Here is a 26,341-nt window from a genome sequence, read left to right on the forward strand (position 1 = left end):
TTGGGGCGCGGGGAGTTTATGTGGGAACGGGGACACGGGGGGGGGAAGCAGCGGACCGGGAGCGGCGGGGGGGGGGAAAGCAGCGGACCGGGAGCGGCGGGGGGGGGGAAAGCAGCGGACCGGGAGCGGCGGGGGGGACCGGGAGCGGCGCGGCCGCCTGCCCGGGGGCCGCGGGGCTCAGAGGGACGGGTCGCCGAAGCCGAGGCGGTGCTGGGCGGCGCGGATCTCCTGCAGCAGCGGCTCGTTCGTCAGGCCCAGCTGCGGGGAGAGGAGAGGGGGTGGGTCAGGCAAGTGCAAGGACACCCGCACACCCCCCGGCTATAGCGCTGCGACCCACCGATGCCCCCCCCCGGGACTCCCCGGGGAACAAACGGCCGCGCCCCCGCTCTGCCGGTGTGGGCACGGAGCTGGGACACGACGGGAGGGCAGCAGCCGGGGGAGAGGCCCCAGGACGGGGCAGCTTTTCCCGTGCTACGGCTTCGTGTGCCCTATCTGCCCCCCACATGTGCCCTATCTGCCCCCCACATCGTCACACTGAGCTCGTGGGTTAACAGGGCAAGAGCTTCGTGCTGGGGGGACACCCTGGGCCACCTTCCTGCCCTTCCCCCTCGCCAGCAGCCCCTGCGCTGCCCGGTTTGCCCCGCAGAGACACGAACCTTGAGGGTGTATTTGTAGCACTGCTCTGCCTCCAGCCGCCGTCCTCCCTGGAGAAAGCACACAAGAGCAGCGAGTGAGGCCGTGATCCCCCAGGAAGGGCGCAGGTGGGGTGTGCTGGGCAAGCTCAGCCCCAAGGACGTGCCCCAAGCAGTATGTGCATCATGCGATGCCAGGCAGCGAGGACGGGCGCTGCTTTTGCCATCCCAAACTATTTTTACCACTGAGATCGACAACGTGTTCTTCAGGCTTGTGAACAGATGCCATAAAACCTCCCCGCTCCATCAGGTGGGAGCAGCCGGCAGGCTGGGTACTCACGTGCAGGCAGATGAGGGTGAGATATCCCCACACTTCAGCGTTGGTGTTATTTAGGGCATTGGCTTCCGAGAGAGCATCCTCTGCCTCCAGCATCTCTTGCAGCTTGAGAGAGAGAGAGAAGGGAGAGGTGTGGGCAAAAGGCAAACAGCAGGTGGAAAGGGCTTCAGAACCGACCAGGCGTCTGCTCTAACAGCCAAAGAAATCAGGGTGACAAAAGTGGCACAGGGATGGATTTAGGGCAGAGACAAGCAGTTATCCTCAGTGCCAGCGTCCAGCCTCTCACCACTGGTTCCCAACCCCCGTGGGAGCAGACGCTGAATCTATAAATCAGCCCCCAGCTGTAAGGAGAGCAGCACAAATGCCTTCGCCTCCGGGAACCGAGTGGTCCAGCTCCACGGGGAAACATCCCCCTGGGCCTGATCCCTGTTCCTGCTGCGCGGTGGCTCCGGGGAGGCAGGGGCAGCCGGTGCCCCGTGGGCTGCAGCCAGCTCCCAGGCCACCACTCCCCTCCCTGGAGGTGTACGTTTGGCCAAGGGGGAAACAGAAGTTCAAGTTCCTTCCCTGTTTGCTTCCCTCAGCCAAACGCCCTCGGAGGAACCTCTGTACGTCCGGGTGACCCCGCGCTGCCGCTGGCTGTGGCGGGGTGTCCTTGGCAGCCCTTCAGAGGTGCTGGATTCCTTTGGGCAGGGAAAGCACCGAGATTCCTCTCTGCTGCCATTCTGCCCGATGCCTTCATGGTGACACAGAGGTCATGTGCGGGCAGGCACGTGGAGCACGGCCCGGGCCCAGATTACGTGCTCGCCATGGCATCCTGGGGAAGGAGGTGCTGGCAGGCCCTGGCAGCGGGACGCGGGGGGAAGGATCGGTGCTCGCTGAGCAGCCGCTGAGGGTGACTGTCCCCTGACATCTCCCGTACGAGCAGCCCAGGGTGCCTCTTCTCCCGGGCAACTAGTGATAGGACAAGAGCTCAAGCTTCGCCAGGGGAGGTTCAGGTTGGACATTAGGAAGCATTTCTTCTCAGCAAGGGTCATTAGCCATTGGAAGGGGCTGCCCAGGGAGGTGGTGGAGTCACCATCTCTGGAGGGGTTTAAGAAAAGACTGGACATGGCACTTAGTGCCATGGTCTAGTTGCCATGGTGGTGTCAGGGCAATGGTTGGACTCGATGATCCCAGAGGGCTCTTCCAACCTGGCTGATTCTGTGATTCTGTGTGACTGCGATGGCAGCTCGGCCAGGAGCACTGGTTTCACGGGGAGCTGAGCTTTTCTTTAATAAAGAAAAAGCCAAAGCGAGCCCTGCAGCCCGCGCCACGGAGCCAGGTAAAGCGCGGATGACGCGAAGGTGTTCGCACTTACCCTGTAGCAGGCGATTCCCACCCCCAGCCAGGTGAGACAGGACGCAGAGTTCTTGCAGGCGAGCAGGTAGGTCTGCTTGGCCTGGCCGTACTGCCGGGAGAGAGACCATCGCGTTTCTCTCTGCATCAAAGGCATCGCTCCGCAGACAGCCCTCCTCCCCCGCAGCAGTTTGCCAAACCCCCCATCTCTGCTGGGGCTCAGACACCCACTGTCCCACCGGGGATGCTGAGAGCCTCCCCGCTGCCCCTGACGCGGTGGCTCTGTGCTGGCAGGTACTAACACAGTAATGGAGAAGCCTCCCCTCGTTGCTAGGGTGGCCTCAAGTTGCACCAGGGGAGGGTTAGATTGGAGATCAGGGACAATTTCTTCACCAAAAGGGTTGTCAAGCGCTGGCACAGGCTGCCCAGGGCAGTGGTGGAGTCCCCATCCCTGGAGGGATTTAAAAGCCGTGTAGATGTGGTGCTGAGGGACATGGGTTAGTGGTGGGCTGGGCAGTGCTGGGTTAACGGTTGGACTCGATGATCTTAAAGGTCCTTTCCAACCCAAACGACTCTGTGATTCTATGAGAAGTGGCTTGGCAGCACCCCGAGGGCTTGCAGCTGAGCCTGGCACAAAGGAACAGGGCAGGTCCATGCTCCATGGAGTTGAGCACTCCAAGGCTGTGAGATCTTGGCATCTTGTACCCGGGGTCTGGAATCTCCTCCTCAGTGTAACACTCCCACCCTCCGCTCCCGCTGGCTCCTCACCTCTCCATCTTCCAGGTAGACGGAGCCCAGGCGCAGGTAGATGGAGTGCATGTCCTCAGCATCCTCCACAAAACTGATGGCTCGCTCGTAGTACTCCTTCGCCTCGCTGAAGTCTCTCCTCAGGTAGCCCAGGTGCCCTTTCTGAGCCCAGACATTTGGGTTCTGCGCACACAAAACCAGGAGTGAGACGTGGCTGGGAGACGGGAGGGAGAGAGAGACCTGGGAGAGGGGGAGGGATGCCTGGATTGAGCGGAAAGGAAGAGCTGATTATAGCAGGGTGGGGTTTACGCAGCGTTAAAATCAGCGGGCTGCCTGCAGACCACAGCACCAGGAGCCCCCTCCAGCCCTTCCCTGGCCCCTGCAAGGCTCCCCAGGTATCGTGAGTAGGCAAACAGCAGTCGGAGATGTCGTTGGCTTCCCAGCCCGCTCTGTCTTCCCTTCAACCTGCCTCGCCTTCCCTTCAACCTGCCTCCCCAAAGCCGCCTTCCCTCCCTGCTCAACAGCAACCTTGTTTCTCGTGAGACCGAGTCTGAAGTGCCAACAGAGGGAAAGAGGATCAGGGTATACACGTTCAGAGGGAAAAGGAAGGTGGGTGCTGCAGGGAGAGGAGTCCTCGCTCCGAAATGCCGCCTGTGCGGCGGGAGATGGCAGAAGGCAGGTAATAAGCGGGGTAAGGAGGGCAGTGCTGCAGCCCCAGCCTGAGGGGGGTCACCAGCTAGGACTGTCCTCCCTGCAGAAACCGCTGCAGCCTGGTGCTAATTGCTCAAGTGGCAATGAAGCGTGGGCTCTACGTTCACACGCAGCAACACCAGAGAGTCTGCTGCGACGTTTGGCCAGCGTCCCGCTTCGGGACGCCGCGCTGCACCCCGGGAACGCGCGGAGAATTACCGCGTAGTCAGTCCTGAGGGCCTCGCCGAGACATTCTTCACACTTGGAGAACTCCTCCTCCAGCAGGTACGTCTGCGCCAGCGCCAGGTAGTACGCACAGGAGGGCCATCCCTGGACGCTCAGCAGCTCGTGGGCGAGCGCCATGCGAACAAACTGCGGAGGAACGGCACGCCGGCGCGGTCAGGGGAGCGGGCGAGCCGCGGGCACCCCCAGACGCGCACGGCAGGAGGACAGACTCGCACCTATCTGACTTCCATGAATGAGAAACAGGCAGATTTTTTTGTCCCCCCTCCTTTGAATATTTACCTCCGTTACTTCTAGTTCTGTTTTGCTTTAAGCAACTCTTTCTGCTACGTAAAATGACAGCAGGCAGCATAATGTGGCAGTCAGGTCCCACAGAGGTGACTGTGTGGGTCAGGGACATTCCACAGGTGACACAAAAATCACTCTGACATACACAAGCATCTGAGACGAGGAGTACCAACGTCTTGGAAGCACCACAATAATGCGTCTCATCTCCGAACGTACAGAGAAGAGCACATCTGCACCGCTCCTGACTCGGCTGTTCCCTCGGCAGCGAGCAGTGCCGAGCTGAGGCAGCCTGAGGACCTCACCGGCCCAAGACGGTCGTGTCCCCAGGCAGCATTTTGGTGTGAACGCTCTGCCTGGCCACAGTTTTGCATTTCTGGGCAGTGGTGGTTTTGCTCCATCTTGTGCAGGGCAGCTGGGGTAGCCACAGCCTGTTCTCTGAGCCCAAGAAGGGGGTTTTTGCTGAAGCTTGGCCCCAGCTCTTTGGCTGTAACCCAGGGAAGGAGACCAAATCTCCCTCCCTGCTCCTCCACTCCACACTGAGCTGACCTGGATGGCGTTGACTTTCATCAGGAATTCCACTGTCTTCATGAAGATTGTGCAGGGGCGTTGGTTAAGTCCTGAACCAGGGGATGGTGCTGCAAGAAAACGTGTCTCCATCAGTCCCAAAGTAGGCTTTTTGTTTCTGAAGCAAGAGCTGGGGCTGAGACCCTGGTGGGGACAGAGGAATTCCAGCAACACGGTGTAAAACCCGGGAGGTGGCAGGGGAGGCTGGAGCAGAGGTTAACTCAGCATTTCTTTCTGAAGGGCTTAAGTTTTTGTAAGAGATGTGAAAAGAAACTACGTTCTTCACCCACTAATTTTCCAGTCCAAACTCAGAGGAAGAAAAGGTAGGACTTTATCATTGAGGCTTGTCAGAGTTAACTACAGTGAGGCCCCCACCTCCCCAAACCAGCCCAGCGGGGCCTGAAGCACCCAGCACTGCCATCTCTTTGTAACCCACTGGAGAGTGGAGCTGGAGAGGAGGCAGATTGCACAACACATGACCAGAGGAGATCCATAGGGACAGTTTAGGAGCTGGCACCTCAGGAGGGAGACATCTGAGCAGGCAATGAAGGCAGCTGGGTGCAGTGACATGCAGGGAGAGCTGCGTTCACCCGCTGGCTGGCCATCCTAAGTGCTGCTCTGAAAACCAGGATGAATCTGCTTCGCCTGGAGGTTCCCCAGCGAGGGAGAGAGAACCAGCCTTGACATCTTGCCTTGGCATCACGATGGCCACAGCTCACCGCTCCCATGTCACTCCTCTCCCCACCCATCACACGAGGCCATCTCCCAGCACTGGGCTCTCCCTTCCACGCCAGGCCCCCATCCCCTAACCTTCTGGGGCTGCCTCCGGTGCACTATTCTCTTCCTCAGGTCCCAGCGCAGGCTCCACCACCTCTGCCAGTTCATCAGCGGAGCCATCTGGAACGCCCTCTGGAATGAAACCCCCAAAACCATTAGGTGCAAATAAAGAGTTTGCCATAAACTGCCCAGTTTGGAGCATGGTTCCGCAGAAATGGGGAAGAGAGAAAATATATCGATCGAAGAGAGATCGAAGACAGAAAAAGATCGATCAGATTTTCAGAACTGGGAAGAGATTTCTTTGCAGGAGGCAATACCTGGGTCTGGGGTTTTGAGTACAAGATTACCCTGTGAAGCTAGGAACAGGTATAAATAAGGCAATATCCCTTCCCTCCTAATCAGAAGGGGCAAAAAAAAGTACCTGGCACGAGGTCTGCCTGCCTGAGGCACTTCGCATTAAGTGGTGATAACGTTAAATATAAAGTCAGCCAACATTTCCCGCAGCTCAGCCAAACATTTGGGACTGAGGACAGAAAGCTTGGCTCAGGGTGAGGCTGGACGCAGTGTGGCTCCAAAGGAAGCTTTTGGTTTAGGGTCACCACTGAGCAGCTGGTTTGCTCTTTGAATGGGTGAGGCCGTGCTTTCCAAGCCGTGTTGGGGAGTCACAGCAACAGCTTTTGTGAAAAACATTGGGGCCTTCAACATCAGAAGGACATGGAGCTGTTGGAGCGAGTCCAGAGGAGACCACGAAGATGCTCAGAGGGCTGGAGCCCCTCTGCTCTGGAGACAGGCTGAGAGAGCTGGGGCTGTTCAGCCTGGAGAAGAGAAGGCTCCAGGGAGACCTTCTAGCACCTTCCAGTGCCTGAAGGGGCTACAGAAAAGCAGGAGAGGGACTTTTTACAAGGGCATGGAGTGATGGGACGAGGGGGAACGGTTTTAAACTGAAAGAGGGGAGATTGAGATGAGATATTAGGAAGAAATTCTTTGGTGTGAGGGTGGTGAGACCCTGGCCCAGGTTGCCCAGAGAAGCTGTGGCTGCCCCCTCCCTGGAAGTGTTCAAGGCCAGGCTGGATGGGGCTTGGAGCAACCTGGTCTGGTGGAAGGTGTCCCTGCCCATGGCAGGGGGGATGGAATGGGATGGTCTTTAAGGTCCCTCCCAACCCAAACCAGTCTGTGATTCTATGAAAGCTAAACCTGGATGATTTCAAGCACAACTGTGGCAGGGGCAGCTCTGCCCTCCGAAAGCCTCAAAAAGCACGCTCGCTTCCTCCAGCCACCCTGGCCGCTGCCCACACATCGGTGTATCAATGGCACTGGGCTGGGGCAGAAAAATAAAGGGAAAGACTGGTCCCTCTGCTAGGCTGTGAGTAAGATAAGGCAAGAAGAAAGCTTCGTCATTTAAAGCAGCACACATGCCATTGTTGTCCCTCACTGCCGTAGTTCACAGTCAGTCTATTCTAGCTCATAGTCCACATCTTCCTTTACCCTTTGTATTTCTCCTCTTAGGAATACTTAGAAATGTCTCCTCTTCTTCCAAATGTTCACCACCTCCCACACTGCTCCGAGCCCCCTCCTCGCGGGTCCCAGGGCACCTCCTGGGTTTGCCTGGCCTTACCTGGTGAGCGTTTCTCTGGGCCTGGGCTGGCAGACCCATCCGAAATGGGTGTTTCCCCTCCTTCTCCCTCAGCAGCCGCAGGGATGCTCCTCTCCGTGGCGAGCTGGGCTTGCAGGAGCTTCTTAGCCTCACGGAAAGCCATTTCTGCCTGAATATTATTATCCTTCAGCTCATAAAACAAACCTATGGGAGAGAAAAAGAGCAGCACGAGCAGACATCCCACCCTTAGGAAAATCCTTCCCTTAGCCCTCAGATTAAAGCAAGAAGAGGAGCAGGGGCATAAGCAATGCCTCAAGGCTCTACAGGAACGCCTTGAGCACACAGGCTGCCTTGCTTTTGTACCTGAAAGCGTCCAGGCTACGATGCTGGATGGCTCCAGGCAGCAGGCGTCCTCCAAGAAAACCTCTGCCTCTTCGTAGTGCTGCAGTATGGCTGCCACAACCCCACAGAGCAGCAAGCTGGGGACAGGGGCAGACAGGTTAGCCTTGCAGGCCCCACGCAGCGGTGTGGGGGACACCCCCCAGCCTCCCACCCACCCACCCACCCACTGGGAGTACGCAGCACCTTTGGATGTGATGGGGGTCCAGAGAAAGAGCCTGCCGGAAGCACTCCTGGGCTTTGGTCGTTTCCTTGAACAGGAGGCAGAACGCCCCGTAGTCCACCCAGCACTGGATGTTGTGCTGGTCCTGCGCTAACCTCTAGACAAAAAGAGATCCCTGTTGGAGCGAGGACTGCTGCAGTCATGCTCAGCACACGCAGCAGATTGGGGAGACAACTGGAACAATCACGGCTTTCCTCTTGCCACCCCAGCCCAGTTTAGCAACAATCAAGCTCTTGCCTATCACGTGCTAGGGTTTCCCTTAACTGGGACATGCCGGGCTTCCTCAAAGCCTCCTTCACCTAACACATGTCCTCCACCTTCAGCTGACCTCCTCCCAGCCTCCGGTTAGAGGGCCCAGTGTCCCCAGTGCTGACCCAGCACGCCTTCTGGGCCAGCTCATCCCATCTCCCCTGGCCTCGAGGCTGAAGTCCTCAGTGACCTGGCCACTGCCTCCCATCCTCCAGAGAGCAGCATCTCCCTAGAGAAATCCCTCACGCATTCAGCCTGAGTACCCTGGTCACGTTCACCTCCTTCCTCCCTACACAACAGACAGGGATGCATGCTGGCTGCTAGCCCAGACACATGGGAGACGGGCAGGGAAGAACAGGGGCTCCTTTACCTGCTGGTGGTAGTGAGTTGCCAGCTTGTAGTCCTTGTTGACTTCAGCTTCACGAGCAAAGAGCCAGAGCTGCTCCTTGGTCGTGCGGGACGGGGGGACGGGGGCAGCAGCTTCTTCTTCGCAGAGTAGCTGGTAAGGAGTGAGACAGAGTGTTAGCCCTGGAGAGGGTAAGAACAGTTCATGTGATCCCAGTACAGCAGCAGTCCCCAGTCTGGCACTGCGCTGACTGCAGCCTGGTATGGCTCGGGCTGGGTGGGTTGGAAAGGCAAGCTGTGCTGGCTCCTGTTTGCTGTGGGACACATGCCTGTCATTCCCAGGTGCCTCTGCCACACAGGGACAGGGCAATATCCATTATTTGCAATATCTTGATCCCTAGATCAAGATCACGTCAGACTTCCTCTGTGGTGTCACTAACTGGTGACCCCAGCTCATGCGGGAAGGTCTGTGCTCTGCCCGGGTGAGTGGCAGACGGCACAGACCCAGCCACCCTCACCACGTGCCAGCTCCAGCAGCTTTCACTGGTGGCATCTCACACATATCCCACCATCAGGATGGCGTAGCAGTGGCACACAGACGCACCAGACCCTGCCTCTGAGCGCGGCTCAGGGCCCACGTGTGATAACTGCAGCAAAGGAAAGCATGAGCCCGCTTCAGTCTGGAAGGCAACAGTCCCCCTGCCTTCACCAGATGCAGTGTCTAGCCCTGGATCCACAGCGAAGCCACGTCCCAAGTCACCCAGGTTTCTCCCTACCTGGTTCAGGACAACGTGCATCTGGTCCACGAGGTACACGTAGAGCTCACTGAGGAACTCCTGCAACTGCTCCTGGCTCTCAAACGCCGTGGTCTTCAGGTATTTCTCCCTCACGATCTTCACTACAGCGTACTGTGGAGACACGCGGCTGTTGGACAAGGCAGGTCCCCCCTGGGCCCCCCACCAGCCCCCCAGTCATACAGAGCCAGAACATGCTGATTTCACCTGAAGCTCCAGCTTAGTTCTGAGGAAGAAATCCAGCCCAGCACCAATAAAAGGAAGAAAAGCAAGCAGGGCTGAATTCCTTTCCCACCTCCCAGCCTGGCTCTCCCTGGCACACCGGTGCCCCTTTAGGGACAACGTGGGGGAAGGCTGGTCCCCTCAGCACAGAGAGGGGGACTCCAGGCAGAGCGTGGCCGAGGCCGAGCAGCTGAGAGAGAGGAACCCCTCTGTCTGCCAGGGCCGACTACCAGCGCACAAGAGCAGTCAGCTTTGCCTTCTTCAGGCTACGAGCATGGGGTAAAGGGATGTGAGCAGCTGTGGAGTCTCCCCTCTAACAGGAACGGTTCTCCTGGTGTGTGACCAAAGCAGCTTGGTGCCTGCTCCATTAGAGGAAAAACCTGACCCTCCCCATGCCCACCCCACAGCCCTGGGGTGGCAGGAAGGGATTCTGGAGCAACACATCACATAAGTTACCACTGTGGAGCAGCAGTTCCTCACCGAGAAACTGCCAGGACAAAACAAGTAGGGAAGAGAAAAGCACGATGGACTCTTTACCTTTAGCTTTTCCTTAAAAGCAAAATATTTCCCAGAGCTATTGAGCCTGGCGTTGAGCTGACACTTCTGTTCCTCCAGGGTTTGGTGGTCCATCGCTCCCCGGTCAGGCAGCCGCTTCCCAAAACGCTCGTGGTATTCACTTAGGATGGCAACAGCAATGCTTGTGACGTGCTTGTGATAATCTTCCACGGCCTAGGAAGTAAATAAATAATCAAACTTCACAACTCACTTATGCCATCAACCTTGAAACATATTTTATTTGCCCACACCTCCCATAAACTCCACCTGACTCAAGACTCAATTAGTGGCGCATCCTTTCCTGTCCACGCCCGAGGGCTGCGAAAATATCTACATGTGAATACAAAAGAGCTCCTTCAAAATTAGATATTGCTCGTGCTATATCTTTCACAGAATCACAGAATCAATCAGGTTGGAAGAGCCCTCTGGGATCATCGAGTCCAACCATTGCCCTGACACCACCATGGCAACTAGACCAGGGCACTAAGTGCCATGTCCAGTCTTTTCTTGAACACCTCCAGAGATGGTGACTCCACCACCTCCCTGGGCAGCCCCTTCCAATGGCTAATAACCCTTTCTCAGAAGAAGTTCTTCCTAAGTTTCAATCAGAACCCAGTATTTCAGTCATCATTGTCTCTTCTATAGCAGTATTAATTGGCTGTACATAAAATACACCTCATTGGCTGGGAGCCTCTCAAACCCGTGGGCCAGCCCTCCTGAGCACAGCCCCTAATCTCCACAATCTCAGTGGCAGAAGCTTCCAATAATCAAAACGTGTCGCTCTGTGCACTCCAGACAGCCCAGCACAAATCAATCCTGCAGCAGCACTGGGGTCAGTTATTGAACCACTGCTTCTTCTCCCACTGTTGCTTTGAATTTACCAGCAGCCAGGGCCACCCGAGGACATCCTCCTTCAACGGCTGCTCTGTACCCACACAACACGAGCCAGCACTCTCAGACCATGTGCTGAAGATGTCACACACACACAAGTCCTCAAAAACTCTAGGTGACCTGAGAGTGGTCAAGGATGATTCATGTTTGTCTGGGTCTGATGAAGCACATGGGCTAACGTGAGACAAGAAACTGTTGGGACTGCCTGGGGTAAACATAAGGTTCTGGTAGCCTCTTTCCCCAGCATCGTGTTTCCTTCCAAACCCCCTCCACGCTGCTGCCTTCCCTGCCTTTGCTACACCTCTCCCCTTCGTGTGGGCTGTGAACATGAGTGATGTGGCCCAGGACTGACTTCCCCAGGCACACTATTGTGAAGATAACACATCCAGAAGTTTTCTTTTCTGTGTATTCCCTCTTCAAACCTCATCTCCATGTTGCTGCAGGGATGTGATTGAGGATGAAGATTCCCCTGTGTGAGAGGGATGAGGGCAGGATGAGGTGGCAGAGCGGTGGCAAGGCCACAGGCTCTTGCACGTACCTTCTCGGCTCCTGAAGTCCGGGGAGGCAGCGGAGGGCGAGGAGGAATCATCTGCTTGACCCTGTCAACAAGAGGACAGACGAGATCAGCCAGACACGCTGCCACAGCGTTGGTTTGTCTTGGGCACAAGTAGAGTGAGGGCTCCAGCCTGGTGTCATATTCCCAGAGACACCTCACAGGGACCTGGGGAGTGGGGGAAACTGAAGTCTCAGGCCAAGAATGAACTGTAAAGACCAGGCACCTACATTCCATGCTTGTAGCTCATCATAATGTCTTGAGAGAACTAGCTGCTGCCTCGCTCCCTGCTCATGATTACACTCCACAGGGATCAGATAAGATTTATTTCATTATTTTCACTGGGTTTGACTGACCCATCACACAAAAACTGGTTAACATGTGTTATTGCCAGCAATCAAAACCACTCTCCTACAGAGGCAGATCTTCTTATCAAGCTCCTGTTTCTTTTAACTCACAACCTCCTGGGCCTGCCAGAACAGCTGTAAGAACGGTACCAACCTGAGGGAAGCTCTGAAGAATTTTATCACTCTAAACCCTGGGCCGCCCGCTCCATCAGATCCCAACACCGCCCAGTGCGGCTGTGGCACCTCATCCCTTGGCACTGACCCCGAGACACCAGCCCTGTGTGTGCCACTCCCAGGGTTACAGTGACCTTTCCAATATGGATCCAAAGCCCTTAGGATCACCGTAAATTTTACTAAGATTTTATTAAAGTCCTTGCTGTCAAACCAGCCTACATTCACTGGGATTTTTATCAAGATTTTCTGCCTGCTGATACCAAAACACCTTTGGGCTTAGAACACAATCCAGCCCACCAAGCAAAGGTGTCACATCCCGCTGTTGGCTCCTACAAGCAGCAAAGCAGATTGCTTATTCCCCGCCAAATATAAACCCCTCCTGTGACTGTTCTGCCAGCTTACAGAGCCCCTGACCAGCTGTGCCTTCTCCAGGCCCCCAGCTCTGCCCCTCTCCCACACGAACCCCTCTCGCACTCTCTGCTGTGGCCCTGAGTGGTCCCTTTGCTCCGCAGACACCCGTCACCACCCCTTGGGAAGCCAAAAACCTGAACAAGTGGGTAGTGCAGCTCCCACGCTCACAGTCCCAGCCTCAGAACAGCACCCGCTGTTACCTCTGCCAGTGGCAGAGATGAAAACCAAACTGCTTCCCTTTCAGATGAGAAAAAGAAAACCAACGAGAACCTGGGGAAGGCGAGCGAGTGACGAGGGCCTGTTCTAGGGGGATTCACCTTCCTCAACCTGTTCTCCCCAGGAGACAGCAGGCAGCACAGAAGACAACACATATTTTCCCTTCAAAGAACGGCTGCTGCTTATATTTCTGTTTGAGAGAGACATACCGCCTGCACTTGTTATACTTTATTAATTTGCTGCATTTTTCTCTTTTTTATTCAATAAATTATATGTGCTAGGCCTTTCCTAGACTGTAATGCAGGAAGAAACTGCCTCAAATCAAACAGACAGTGGAAGACTTGAAGAAGAAGAGGTGAGAGAGCAGCTCCACAGCAGAACGATGTGGAAACACATGTAAGAGCCAAGGAACAGGTAGAAGATTGTGAGAAAACTTCCGACGAGGGAAAAAAATGACAGAATGCTACGGTGAAGGTACAGCAGCGCTGCCCAGGGCAGTCCACGCCGGTGGCCAGCCCTGAGCAAGCAGCTGAACATCACGTGCAAGAGGCAAGCCCACGGGGATTAACGGGACACAAAGCCTGGAGGGGAAGGCAGACACTGCTGCCCTGCTCTGGTGTCTCTCTTTGAGAGGAGCAGCAGGGAGATGCCAGCTCGGATGAAGGCAAGTGTTCTCCCAACACACCAGATGCCACCTCTTAAGCAGTCTGGCCAAATCCTCCTCCTGATTCCACTGGGCTCTGGCTCAGGCCCTCAGCTGGTCCTTACAGAGCGCTCCAAGGGGGTGGCTCGCTGCACAGCCCTGTTTCTCCTGCAGAAATGAGCCGTCAGGCCCAGCACGTCTTTACGCACCGGCTGGTGAGGTCCTCGTGCAATCGCTTTGGTACCAAGGCCTTGTCCAGCTTTATCTCCATCAACAGGAATGTTCCTGCTTCAACGTATTGCTGTGAAGATAAACAGTGCTCTCTCAGTGTCATGTCACCTAGAGCCATTACTGGCGTGATGAAAGACTGAGCATACAGCCACAGATCTTCAGCAAATCTCCAGAGATACGGCTTGGTTTATAACCTGCCCCCAGAATGATTTACAGCAGCAAAATTCAGCTCAAGAAACCAGTCTGGGAAAAAGGAGAAAGCCCAGATAATCAATGTGCTTGCAGAATGAACAGGCATTTTAGATGTTTTGAGGAAGAAGGCAAAACACGAAGGAACCCTTTTAAATAAAGGCCTGATTATTTACAGCGACCTTCTAGCCCAACGCTAGACTGCCCTCCAGCTGGACGTCACTGGAAGAACTCCAGGACAGCATCTACGTAAAACATCCCTTGTCCAACTCACTCTTGAAGAATTTAATTGCGTGAAAGGTGTGAGGCACCGGTGCAGTGATGGTCTAGCAGGCTTTCTTTCTCTTTGGAGACACATAATTACCTGTCCTTCAGGGCTGACATATGCGGCATTTTCAGCTTCTACGGTGGCATCTGGCAACTGGATTTTGGGCGTGTCGGACAGCTATTGAAGAAAAAGAAAAGCCATCTCTTGCTTCAGATTCAATAAACCTCACACCTTCGCAAGTTCAGGATGGGAGTTGTACATTTGTTCAGGCAGCAGGTACTAAAATTTCAAGGTAACAAGTTGGCTGAGGTAACACAGCATCAATCCCTGGTTTCTGCACGCCCCAACTACCTTAAAAGATATTTAATATCTTCATAAGTGATCTGGATGATGGGATTGAGTGTAACCTCATGAAGTTTGCTGATGATACCAAACTGAGTGGGGAAATGGACACTTCGGAAGGGAGAGGAACCCTGCAGGAAGATCTGGATAGGCTGGAAGAGTGGGCTAACAAGAACCTTAGGAAGTTCAACAAGGACGAGTGTAAAGTCTTGCACCTGGGAGAACATAACCCAGGAGTGCAGCACAGGCTGGGATCTATGTGGCTGGAGAGGAGCTGTGGAAAGGGACCTGGGGGTTCTGGTGGACAGCAAGTTCACTATGAGTGAACAGCGTGCTGCTGTGGCAAAGCAAGCCAACAGGATGCTGGGTTGTATCAACAAGGGCATCACCAGCAGAGATAAAGAAGTCGTTATCCCGCTCTACTTGGCGCTTGTCAGGCCACACCTGGAATACTGTGTTCAGTTTTGGTCCCTCCTGTACAAAAAAGATGTGGACAGGCTGGAGAGGGTCCAGAGAAGGGCCACAGAGATGATCCGAGGACTTGGGAAGCCTGCCATATGAGGAAAGGCTGAGAGAACCGGGTTTGTTCAGCCGTGAGAGAAGAAGGCTTAGGGGAGACCTCATCACCGTGTTCCAGCTCTTAACGGGTGGCTACAAAGAAGATGAAGACTCCATTTTTACAAGGAGTCACATGGAAAAGATGAGGGGAAATGGGTACAAGTTACTCCTGGGTACAAATTACTCCTGGGGAGATGCCAACTGGACACGAGGAAAATTTTTCACAAGGAGAACAATCAGCCATTGGAATAATCTCCCCAGGGCAGTGGTGGATTCCCCAACATTGGACACTTTTAAGATTCAGCTGGACAGAGTGCTGGGCCATCTTGTCTAGACTGTGCTTTAGCCAAGAAAGGTTGGACCAGGTGATCCTTGAGGTCCCTTCCAGCCTGGGATTCTGTGATTCTGTGATACCTCTGACGTGGAAATGGAACAACCGTGTTGGAATATGCCTCTCTAGACCTTACCCTTCCGTTGGAATCCTTATCTTTGGTGATTTTCTCTTTGTCTTCCTTCTGAGCCTTGGTGGGAACAGGTCTGGAAAGGGGAGGACTGATTCCTGGGGTCAAAAACCCTTCCTTAGTCAGACTGAGCTTCGTCCTGAGATCCCGGAAAACACTGTGCTGAATTTTGGTCTGAAAAAAAAGAAGGAACAGAAGAAATCAAGGGACAAACAAGGCTTCCGCACCCCTTTGCCTTAACTTCTCACATCACAAAACACATTGTCAAGGTCCTAAATGCATTAAGAAGCTACACAACCTCATCCTCCCCTCCTAGGAGTTTAGCTCTGGTGCTCAAGGCTGGCTCTGATACCGTATAGCTGTGAAGCCTCAGGCTAGACCTCAGCGGGTTCTCCCCATCTTCTCTCAAGAGCTGCATTTTCACTGCGGCACTGGCCGTTGATTCTTACCTGAGCTACATGGTAGCTATGCCGTAACTCAGCCCCGTGCTGCCCTGATCCTGACCCACTGGCCTGAATTCCTGGTTTGATCCTGGATGGCCTCACAGCTATGGACTTGCCTGGTGATGTAGACTGTTAGATGAATCAGGCTACCCTCACCAGCTCTGCTCTGCAATGGTTTCTGGCTGCCCCTGACAGCCCTGTGGTAACTCTCATCTCCCAGCTCACCTTGCGGTGTGGAGCAGCTTCCCTGCCACATGTCAGTGGATTGCAAGGACCAGGTTTTTCAGACAGAATCATAGAATCACAGGATTGTTTTGGTTGGAAAGGACCTTTAAGATCATCAAGTCCAACCGTTAACCCAGCACTGCCAAGCCCACCACTAACTCATGGCCCTCAGCACCACATCTACACGGCTTTTAAATCCCCCCAGGGATGGGGACTCCACCACTGCCCTGGGCAGCCTGTGCCAGCGCTTGACAACCCTTTTGGTGAAGAAATTGTCCCTGATCTCCAATCTAAACCTCCCCTGGTGCAACTTGAGGCCGTTTCGTCTCGTCTTATCGCTTGTTCCCTGGGAGAAGAGACCGACCCCCACCTCACTACACCCTCCTTTCAGGCAGTTGTAGGGAGCGAGAAGGTCTCCCCTCAGCCTCCTTTTCTCCAGGCTAAACACCCCCAGGTCCCTCAGCCGCTCCTCATCACACTTGTGCTCCAGACCCTTCACCAGCTCTGTTGCCCTTCTTCAGACTCACTCCAGCACCTCAAGGTCTTGCTTGACCACCTAGACAGGTTGTTCCCTCCCAGCTGTTGCTGTTATATGGGCTAGCAAGAACTGAGGGCATCCTGGCGAGAGGATGGAGCAGCTATAATGAGACTGTCTAGACCAAGGCCAATGAGCAGCCCAAAGCATCCACAGAACCAGAGAATGAGAATGACAGAGAGAGCATATGTCACCTCACTTGCAACAGATAAATGCTACAGGACAACGGGTACCATGCAGCCATTCACCGCGGCGAAGCAGAGACCAGCGCCTAGCCCTGCTCTGCAACAGCCAGCGGGAGCACGGAGACAGGAGAAGGGCTGTAATTCACCCAGCTCCTGTGGCCTGGACAGCAGCACTAGGGGGGATGTGGGCAGAAAAACCAGGCTGTGCATCTGCCCTCCTGAAACAAGCTCAGGTCTGTTCCAGGAGTGCTGTGGGAAAGTGGAGATGTAACTGTCACTTAGTAACAGAGGGGGGAGAGATGCAAAGACAAATAAACCTCCGTGAGCCACAGCTGAAAGAGCTCCAGTGACAGATTTTTTGGTTGTTGCCTGGGGTAACGCTATCCTTTTAGAGCCACTGTTTGCTCTTCCCAGCAACGCAGTTCATTTGCCCATGTTCCAACTGGGGAAGAGAGGAGCATTCTTACAGCTCTCCCTGCTCAGCTGCTGGCAGAGAAGGGAGTGAGAATCAGAGCCTCTCTCAGCCCCCAGACCTGCTCATGCACACCCAGAAATCCCCTGCCTTTGAGAAGCCTGCACCAAAAAGCTTGTCTCCCTATTTTTCTCCATCACCAGAAGGGCAGTGATGTTTCAGAGCCAGCCTCTGAGTACCACGCTGCCTGTGCTGCCTGCTCCCAAACACCACGCTGCCCGTGCTGCCCACTCCCAAACACCACGCTGCCCGTGCTGCCTGCTCGCAACCCCACTCTGTGCAAACCCAGCTGCAGAGCTGGAGTGGAGCCTGGCTGTCTGGTCTGCTCTCACCTTCTCGAATACCTCGCTGTCTTGGTAGGCAAAGACACGAAACGCGCCTCGGATCTGCTTCACACCAGGGCACAGCAAAGGCACCACGTTGACATACGCCACGCCATGGGAGAAAATCTGCTTGTGCTCATCTCCCTGGAAACGCAGAGCAAGGGACTGAGATACTGAACAGGCTGTTGTTCTCTTTAGGGTAACAAGGTCACCGATCCCATTAAGAAGAGGCCACACAGCAAGCTGAAGCACCTGCCGAGCCAGTGGCTCTCTGTCATTGGCACACAGCCAAGACAACCTGGATGAAAACACCAGAGTCATTCGATATGTCGAATATCAATTTTATCCCAATCCCTGCAGGGCAGCTTTTCTCGGTCTTTTTGAGATACGGCTGCAAAATTATCAACCATGTGGTTAGAAATCCGAGCCACCCTCCCAGAGCTGTGCATCTTGGGTTTGACAGAAATCAGGGAGCTCAGGAGGTCTGAGGGGCTGGGCTAGCAGCAGCCCGGTGAGGGGAAGGGAGAGGGATCTCCGTCAGAGCTGCAAAATCCTGGCACCAGTGAGTGTGGAAAGAGATTTATACCAATTTATATGACTTTGCCCTGGAACAGATTAGGAGCTCTCACACACCCAGCTGTCACAGAATCAACCAGGTTGGAAGAGACCTCAGGGATCATCGAGTCCAACCATTGCCCTGACACCACCCTGTCAACTAGACCAGGGCACTAAGTGCCATGTCCAGTCTTTTCTTAAACCCCTACAGAGATGGTGACTCCACCACCTCCCTGGGCAGCCCCTTCCAATGGCTAATGACCCTTGCTGAGAAGAAATGCTTCCTAATGTCCAACCTGAAAAGAGCAGAACCATTAGCTAAGGGGCTGTTTCTTTGCTAAACCACCCCACTTTATGTGCAAAAGCGTAACTTATCCACACCCCGAGAAAGAAGGCGTGGATTGCTTCAAGATGCTGGAAAAACCCATTGGCCAAAGATAAACTCAGTGAATTACCTTAACTCTCAAAAAGCACCCTCTCCCTGACCCCTTTCCACCAAGCTACCACAGGCTGTCAGCGAGAGCTCTGTATGCTATCAGGAAAAAATATTATCCTTTGTCAGTTCAAGAGGTCTGTAAGGCTGATGAAGCCCTTTCCAAAGCCTCGAGCTCTCCAACTCGCTTTGGCTGGTTCAAGGCTGGTTTTGGTATTACAGAGGCATGGAAAGGAAAATGCTCGATAACACAACGCTGCTCCACAAGCCAGAACAACACACCCCTCCCCACAGTTACCTTGTCAGCTTTGTTAGTCTTCCCTTTGCCGGGTGAGGCCACAGACATCCTGCAGACCTCCACGGGCCAGTACCAGCACTCCGCAATGCGCTTCTGCAGGCTGAACACAAAGGGGGGCACTGAGAAGGGGCAGACACCAAGCTGGGGAACCACACTGCCCTCCTCTCCGCCCGAGCAGCCCCAGAGCATCCCCCTTGGGTGTGCTCTGACCCAGTCCCACGGCAAGCACCCTCGGGCCACTGGAACACGTGTGCTTCAGGGCACATTTTCTTCTCCGTTCACTGCTGGGTGCATTTATGGCACAACCAGCTATAAAACAATTGTGAGAGCATTACACTAGGTCTTCTCTCTCCCCTGGTCACTTCAGAAATAAGAAAGAACATGATTAATTTTGGTATAAATCCTGAATTGCACGGAGCAAGCGGACCCTGAGCTCCCATTCAATGTGCCTGGTAACTCTGAAACCAGCAGGCAGGCTGATGAAAGTGTAGGGGGAAAAAATTTTTTAAAATCAAACCAGCTAGAAGGGAGTATTTTCACACATGAGGAGTAATTTGGCTCTGAAACTCACAGCCATGATGCAGCTGAGGCCAAGAACTTGGCAGGGCTCAAAGAGAAACGGGATTGATCTTGAGCATATCTGGAGCTGCTAAAGGTAATGTTTATGTCATAAAAAAAGCAAATGAAGAGGGCCCACGGGGAGTGAAAGGATCTTAATGTATTGGGAATTCAGCAAAACTTAATTAGGAGCTCAGAGGAGAGCTGTGTGGGCCACCCTACTCCACATCTGCTCACCATAACTCTGCTGCCCCTTCCTTCACACCGCGGAGGGAACAGTCACCAGCTCCAGCGAGCATTTACAGCCTGGAGACAGCAGCTACAGCCTATCCATCTTCTCCCACCACAGCATAACTAAGCTGCTGCCAGCAATTACAGGTACTTAGCTGCTCCTTTGCTCATGTGACCACCATTAGCCAACAGCCAGCCAGAGGAGCCACGGGAGGTGAGGCAGAGCTGTGGTTTGACCACGTATGAGGTCTGAGAGCACCTGCATGTTGCTGCTCCCTGCCTGAGACAGGTCACCCAGCTGAGTGCATTCTAGGCTGGTTTCTCCCCACCGCTCCGTGCTGGAAGGGATGTTCTCAGGTCCCTTACATGACTGCTGCAGCGGGGTCCAGGTAACAGCGCCTTTCCATGTCCCATACGATTCTCTTCGTGCTTTCTGCTTGGATTCTAAACTCCTCGTCCTGTGAGAAACAGCGTGCGGTCAGAGCCAGGACAGCAGTCTCTACAGCCTGCATCTCCCCCTCCAAAAGCTTCCCTGGGAGAGAATGTGAGTCAGAGAGGTGTCCAGCTCACCATAGCCAAGCCATTCTAGCAGAGGAAGTTAGCAGCCCTCCCTGCAGACACCAGAGCCCGTTAGTATTAAGAGTATAAGGAGATATTCCAACTCCCAGCCCCCCAGCTCAGGAGCAGGGAGCTTTCTGGGGACCACACACACCCTAGAGAACTCTCCTGTGGTGAGTTAGCATGTTTGCTGTCCCAGGGGAACCATCTCTGTGTCGGGACACTGTGCAGAAGACCAACCACCTGCCTTCCTCCCCTCCTCCCGTAACGAGTCTCTGCAAGTCTTTCTCAGGCCCTTCAGTGAGACCTGCTGGTTCTCTTCCAGCTGTGACGCTGCCAGTCCTTCCTCACCTCTCTTTTGTTGAGCTCTCCATCCTCATCCTCATAGGGACCACCAACAATGAAGGAGTTGGGGATGCTCAGAGCGCCCGGGGCCATGACATCAGCAAGGGGCCATTTTTTGGGCCGGGGTAACGGCTCTTTTTCACCAGCAAGCTTCAGGATGCCATTCTTGAAGAGCAAGGGGAGTTCCTTCAAGAGAGACAGGAGAATGAGAGGATTTGCATTTCCAACACGAGCAGGAGCAAGTGCCAGCTGCTGCAAGCTGGGTCTAACAAAGCAAAGCAGCAGTGCGGGGGCCTGGCTTGGAAAATGCGCTCCACCACACGCGTACAAAGAATGGAGAAAAAATAAATAGCCATGTGGAAAAAACCATGCCAGTTTCAATCCAAATGTTGCCGAGCAGAGCTTTGTTTGTGTTAAAGATCATGCCACAGAGACCCTGAGCGCTCGCAACACAGGCTGCTGTTGCACAAGCACAGGAGCCGGACACCCCGCGGGCCTGGACACTTGTTCCTGCGTAGTGTGGGAGAACAATCCAATTTGTAGCAGCCACAACCCCTCTCCCCAGGCCTGGACCAATCCTCACCTCCCCAGCTGCTGGTACTTGCAAACAAGCCATGTAGTTTTGCCGGGGTCCGGCGGGAGCAAACGCCTCGGGGACAGAATAAGCTGCCTCCAGCGTGACGCTCAGGAGGTTGCCGTTTGAAAGCTGCTCTGCAGAAAGCAAGGGCTCTTCGGTGCACACTGTCACTTCAAGGCCACCCTGTGAGACAAGGATGGAGTAGAGCCAGTAACTAGGACAATTATAACTCTCCTGCTCTTGAGGGAGAAGCAAGCAGAAGCCCAAGGCCAGAATGTATAATGTTTTTCTTATTCCTCACCTCAGATGTAGAAGAAAACAAACCACAGGAAAGGAATTTCATCATCAATTTGTCTGAATGGTGATATTTGTTTGTTTAAATCGGAGCCTGCTTGAGGCATGGCATATGCCCCAAGGGGAGAAAGAGTCGGGGTCTCATAAAATAAGCCACAGAGAAAGAACATCAGGGATGGAAAATAATGATTTTCCCCTGGTGATTCAGAGCATGCCAAAGCCAGGGCCGCAGTTTGCCTCTGCCCTATCTCCACACGCTGCATGCAGTCTTCAGTTACCTGCCCTCACCCTGGATGGATGGTGGGCAACAAAAAACCCAGCTGGTCAGTATTTATTAACTCTCCTCCCTAATGGGTGCCCCCCTGCCTTGCTTACTCTGTAACACCTCTTAAACACAGGGAAGTTAATATCTGTCCCTCCAATTCACTCGCAGCGCTAACTGCAGGCAGACTCAGGAGCAAAATTAGCCACATTTTCCCAGTCTCATGCTTCATTCCCTGCTTTATTCACTGGGTACTTTTCAAGCAGCTGAATGAATAAGGACCCTGCAGGAAAGGCAGTCAGAGTGGACTCTGATTTTATCCACAGAAAGGAAGGCTAATGTGGGCAGGTAACCTGCCTTCGGCTTTTTCTGGTTTTTCACTGTGCTTTCCACCCTGAATATTTTTTCCAGAGCGATTTGGGAGCTGCACACATTAGCATTTCCTAGCACGACCTCGCCTATCACAGGCAACTAAGGACAGACGTCAATGGGAGTAGGAAAGGCCTCCAAGCTCGTAACATATAGGGCCGTAACGGCTCCGTGATGAGCGAGGCGGCTGAGTCAGGCTCACCTTCCCGTGAGCAGCAGAGCCGAGTGAGCGAAGGAACGGTTCCAAATCCCACGTACCTTGGCCTCCGGCTGAAGGCTCTCTACCGGAGAGGTAGGCACTGCATACAAAGGAGCTGAGACATTAAATGAACACTGTCCTGGGAGGAAACAGGAAAGAGAAGAGCATAAAGTCAGACCTTCTGCAGAGAAATTATGGCCTAACTCCTAACGCTGAGCTACTGACATCACCCCCTCTTCCCCCGGCCCCAGCTTTCTATAGATGCTGTGAAGTGCATTTTGTCAAAAGGAGGTAAGTTATAGGCAGGGGTCCCTAAGCACAGATCAGAAAGTGCCAGGGAGTAAGAAATGGTTATGGAGGCTGTGGAAATCAACATTGTACCTTGCAGCAGAGGCAGAAGGTCCACCACAGCTTGGCCAAGAGGCACGGTCTTCTTCTTCTGTCTCTTCTCCCTTTGCAACACTTCTATCACTGTCACTAGAGAGATAAGGAGAGAGGAGCTGGCAGAGTTTCTCTGACAGCTTCAGACCAGCCGCTCAGGGGCTGCAAAGAATCTGTGTCAGCTCTGGCACAGGCTCCTACTTCATCTCCCAAGGTCGACCACAACCGTGAAGCCGAGGAGCACAGGCCAACGTGAAAGGGGATCATTCCAGCTGGCAGAGATGGGAACAGAAGTGCTGAGACCCTCCCAAAGTGCTATTCTTGACCGAGTGACTCCTGCAGCAGGCAGGCAGAGCGGAGCAGCTGACAGCACCCACCTCCAAGGAGGGAGGTTCAGCCTCAGGTACTTACGGAGCACAGGTTTTGTTGCAATGTCGTCCAAGGAGTTGGGCCCATCAGGGCTGCCCTCAAAGCTGGTCGTGAAATTATAGTTTGCTGTCCCGTTCGGTGAGACATCGGTCTTGGAGGAGTCTCCCAAGAACACTCCGTTGTACTCCGCACGCACCAAAGTCACCGACACGTCGCTTTTGATGCTTTTCTGTCAAACACAGACAGCACATTAAGCAGCTGGCTCTGCCCAGGATCCAAGTTGTCTCTGCCATGATCAAAATGCCCAGGACAGAGTACATTGGTGGGGGGCTTTGGCTGTCCCACTACGGGAATGGGGAAGAGGGGCAGAGCCTGACTGTGCTGAGCCCTCACCCTTCCTTGTCTTTAGGAGGGAAATGTCCTGCTCCACCATGCTGTGATGCCCCAGGGATTATAGAGAGCTGCTGCTGGAAGGGCAGGGGAGATGGAGAGATCCAGGCTTCACCCCAGGAAAGGCAATGAAAGACACATCTAAAGCAAAGCCAAAAATATCCCATTGATATTTTTGCGCTTCCAGGAAGCTTGAGACTTTTGTCATCTCCTAAGAAAGCAGCTCCTGAGCTACATTGCTGAGGTCACAGGACACTTGTGTGCATCGCATGGCTGGAGAATGCCCTGAAATCAAAGCCGGGCTCCAGCACCAACTTCAAACCACTGGTTTTAAGCAGAAATTAGGAGGCTTGAATTTTAAATTGTCTCTGCAGAGGGGCTTAAACATGGGTGAAGAGGGCTGGTGAGAGCACAGCACATCGCAGCTGGGGTCCACGTGCCCAGGCAGCCCTGGCCAAGCAGGCTGCGCCGGGCACCTCCACCACACAGTGCTGAGACAGACAGTTACCCAAGAGCCTCCCTGCAGGAGGAACACCGCTTACTTCTCCGTCCAGGGAAGAGTGCCCACTGCCCTGAACATGAGGGCTGCTGTACCCAAACCCAGCTTTTCTTTAGTCCCAAGCCACAGGGATGCCTCATCTCCAGGGGCCTCTCCCTCAGCCCCCTCTCGCCGTGTCACTGACATGATCAGTTCCATATTGGCTCTTGCACAAAAAGAGATTTCATTCACTTGGTTTTAATTTTCCCTCCTTCTGTCTGTCTCCTTGAGCATGTATCCTACGAACGGCTAAACAGAAAAATCCAATAAACCTTTCTCTCTACCATTAATTATCCTAGCATCCTCTCTCATCCTTCTCTACCTCTAATTAAGAGGATTCCACACTTCTTATAGCTGGAATTTTTTTCATGTTGTTGTTCTTATTATTGCACTTCTGCAACCCTCTCTCCTTTTGCCACAGCCTTTTCTCAAGACAGAGCAATCAGAACCACAGAGCAACATCCCAGATGCAATCAGTCCACCAGTCTATTATTTTCAGCATTGTTTTCCCTCCTCTTACCTTCTGCTTCTCACCTAAGATGCTGTTTGCTGAATCTATCAGTGTGAGAGGTACTCAAATACAACATAAAAACCTCAGAAAAAAGACAGGTAGGTGCTTTTGGTTTGCTTGTTTTGTCTGCTGCTAGAGCAGAAGCAGGGATTTGCATTTGTCTGCTTGCAGCAGTAGCTGAGCTTCTCCTCCACATTCCCTCCTAAATGCCAGTTCCTCTAGAAGACTGTAAAACTAGAGCCACCCTGTTGGTTTCAATCCATTTTAAACCACTATAGCTGCGGTGAAATCTGGCTTTATATGCAAGGCTGGATCTTTTTAGAGGTATTTGACTCACTGCTACACATTTTCACTGTGTTTTTCTTAAAAAAGCTGCCATTTACATATAGTTAGGCAGAGAAGGCAGAGAGGTAGATTTCAACACAGCTGCTAAGAAGGGGCATTCCCCAGTCTACATGGATCACAAGCCTTTACTCTGTGTGAACAAGCCCTCAGCGGGGAGGAGGAAGCCCCAGCGTGGCGTTGCTGAAGCCCCAGTATTCTCACCGCTCCTTCCTAGAGCCTTATCACCGCACACCTGGTCTCAAACGGGATCGCAGCACACAGAATCGCTCAGGCTTCGTTTATTAAACTACCAGAGACATTGTCAGAAGAACTTTACCAGGTCCTGCGCCGTCACTACTGTGACCTGTACTGGTTTTACTGGTGGCGGTCGCGAATCGCTGGGAAAAACTGTGGTAGTGGACGAGGTAGAGGACACCCTCCTTACAGCCGGCCCCCCAGAGACCTCCATGGGTCTGCAGGAAAAAGAATGAGGAAAGAAACATGAAACTGCTCTATTGCTCTCCCAGAAATGTCTGCAGGACACAGCAGCCGTGGCTGCTAGCATTATTGAGGGCTTGGCTGGCAAAACACCATCAAAAGCACAGGGCTTGGTCAGTGATGAAGCTGTCATGAGGAGTCGGGGAGAAACGTAATGAGAAAATTATCTGGCTCTGTAAATTTAACCCAGCTGCAGCGCTCTGCTCCTCCGCACACATGGGAAGGGCTCAGTCCGACTGGTAGCTCTCAGCAGAGCTCTCCCCAGCGCAGGGTACGGCCCTGCGCTCTCTTTTGCTTCTTATTTAACTTAAACAGGAGCCCGGGGGGCCCAAGGCCTGCGGCTGCCAGCCCATCCTCATGCCGCTCCCACACAGGCCCAGGGGACCTGGCTCCGTCCCGCACCGTGGGGTTGTCTGCGGTCGGGTGTGAAATCCCTCTGCAGACCCGGCTGGGCCGAGGACACCCTCCGCGTCCCCCCCGCACCCCGGTACCTCACGCTCCGCCAGCTCCCGCCACGCCACAGAGCACCAGCCTCCGCCCCGAGGCTGGCAGCCCCCTCAGCACGGCCTCCTCCCGCAACCGACGGGCCCCGGGGGAGCCCTCACGCCTCGGGGTGCGGCCTGCAGCCCCTCACCCCTCACGGCAGCGGCGGCGGGAGCCGGGTGCTGCCGGCGGCGGGACGCGAACCCGCGGGCTGCCTGCGCCCACCGCGCGTAACCACGGCAACGCGGCGACTCCAGCCCGGCACAGAAACCTCGCGAGATTTCAGCTCCGCATCACGTGATTTGGGGCGTGGCCGTGAAGCCGCTGCCGCCGCCATGATGGGTGTGGGCAGCCCTTGCCAGGCCCCGGTGGGGCGCCCCCTGGGGCGGGGGTCCCTGTGTCGGCTGGGGGTGCTGCAGGGGCACCATGGTGGGAGCCCAGCCGCTGCCCCAGCCCCACGCCTGCCCCCCAGCCCCTCCTGGCAGAGGCCATGGTGCCCACCCAGCCGCTTGCCCGCACCCCACTGAGGGCTCTGGGGGAGAAGGGGGTCCCCGCAGGCCGGGCTGGGGCAGGGACCTCGGGGTGGGGTCTGTCAGGCCCCACGGGGATGAAGGGCAGAGGTGTGGGGCGAGGTCCTGCAACGGGGGCAGCCACCTCTGCTTGCCCCGGGGTGTGCTGGGGCGCAGCGCCGGGGCAGAAGGGGTGTG

At 54.5% G+C, this 26,341-nt stretch overlaps 1 protein-coding gene across 2 annotated transcripts; it reads right to left on the minus strand.

The window, feature by feature from the left end:
• On the minus strand, positions 1 to 25,850 carry CFAP70 (cilia and flagella associated protein 70). 2 transcript variants are annotated; one of them, XM_068420103.1, is made up of 28 exons: positions 25,643 to 25,850; positions 24,991 to 25,126; positions 22,933 to 23,119; positions 22,522 to 22,617; positions 22,200 to 22,279; positions 21,023 to 21,199; positions 20,446 to 20,625; positions 19,903 to 19,994; positions 18,748 to 18,847; positions 17,471 to 17,605; positions 15,285 to 15,452; positions 14,014 to 14,094; positions 13,439 to 13,530; positions 11,424 to 11,484; positions 9,977 to 10,168; positions 9,200 to 9,331; positions 8,449 to 8,577; positions 7,793 to 7,926; positions 7,571 to 7,686; positions 7,229 to 7,411; positions 5,647 to 5,745; positions 4,819 to 4,907; positions 3,961 to 4,113; positions 3,073 to 3,234; positions 2,327 to 2,416; positions 973 to 1,074; positions 657 to 704; positions 1 to 258 (listed from the first exon to the last, which is right to left on the minus strand). In XM_068420103.1, exons 2-28 carry the CDS (start codon positions 25,120 to 25,122, stop codon positions 178 to 180), a joined length of 3,291 nt encoding a protein of 1,096 aa, XP_068276204.1. In that variant the 5' UTR covers positions 25,123 to 25,126; positions 25,643 to 25,850; the 3' UTR covers positions 1 to 177. The 2 variants fall into 2 exon arrangements, with proteins under 2 accessions (XP_068276204.1, XP_068276205.1); XM_068420104.1 differs by lacking the exons at positions 11,424 to 11,484; positions 13,439 to 13,530; positions 14,014 to 14,094.
• Positions 25,851 to 26,341: the final 491 nt, after the last annotated feature.

This window comes from Nyctibius grandis, chromosome 30 (assembly GCF_013368605.1).
Source record: "Nyctibius grandis isolate bNycGra1 chromosome 30, bNycGra1.pri, whole genome shotgun sequence".
NCBI lineage: Eukaryota > Metazoa > Chordata > Aves > Nyctibiiformes > Nyctibiidae > Nyctibius > Nyctibius grandis.

Bases quoted from the DNA above. Each gene is read 5' to 3' on its own strand.
- CFAP70 (XM_068420103.1), bottom strand. From the start codon at position 25,122: ATGGAGGTCTCTGGGGGGCCGGCTGTAAGGAGGGTGTCCTCTACCTCG. The intron at 14,095-15,284 runs GTAAGGTCTAGA...TTTCTTCAATAG, and splicing joins ATAAGGATTCCAACGGAAGG to CTGTCCGACACGCCCAAAAT. The intron at 11,485-13,438 runs GTGCGTAAAGAC...TCTTGTTGACAG, and splicing joins CACGAGGACCTCACCAGCCG to GGTCAAGCAGATGATTCCTC.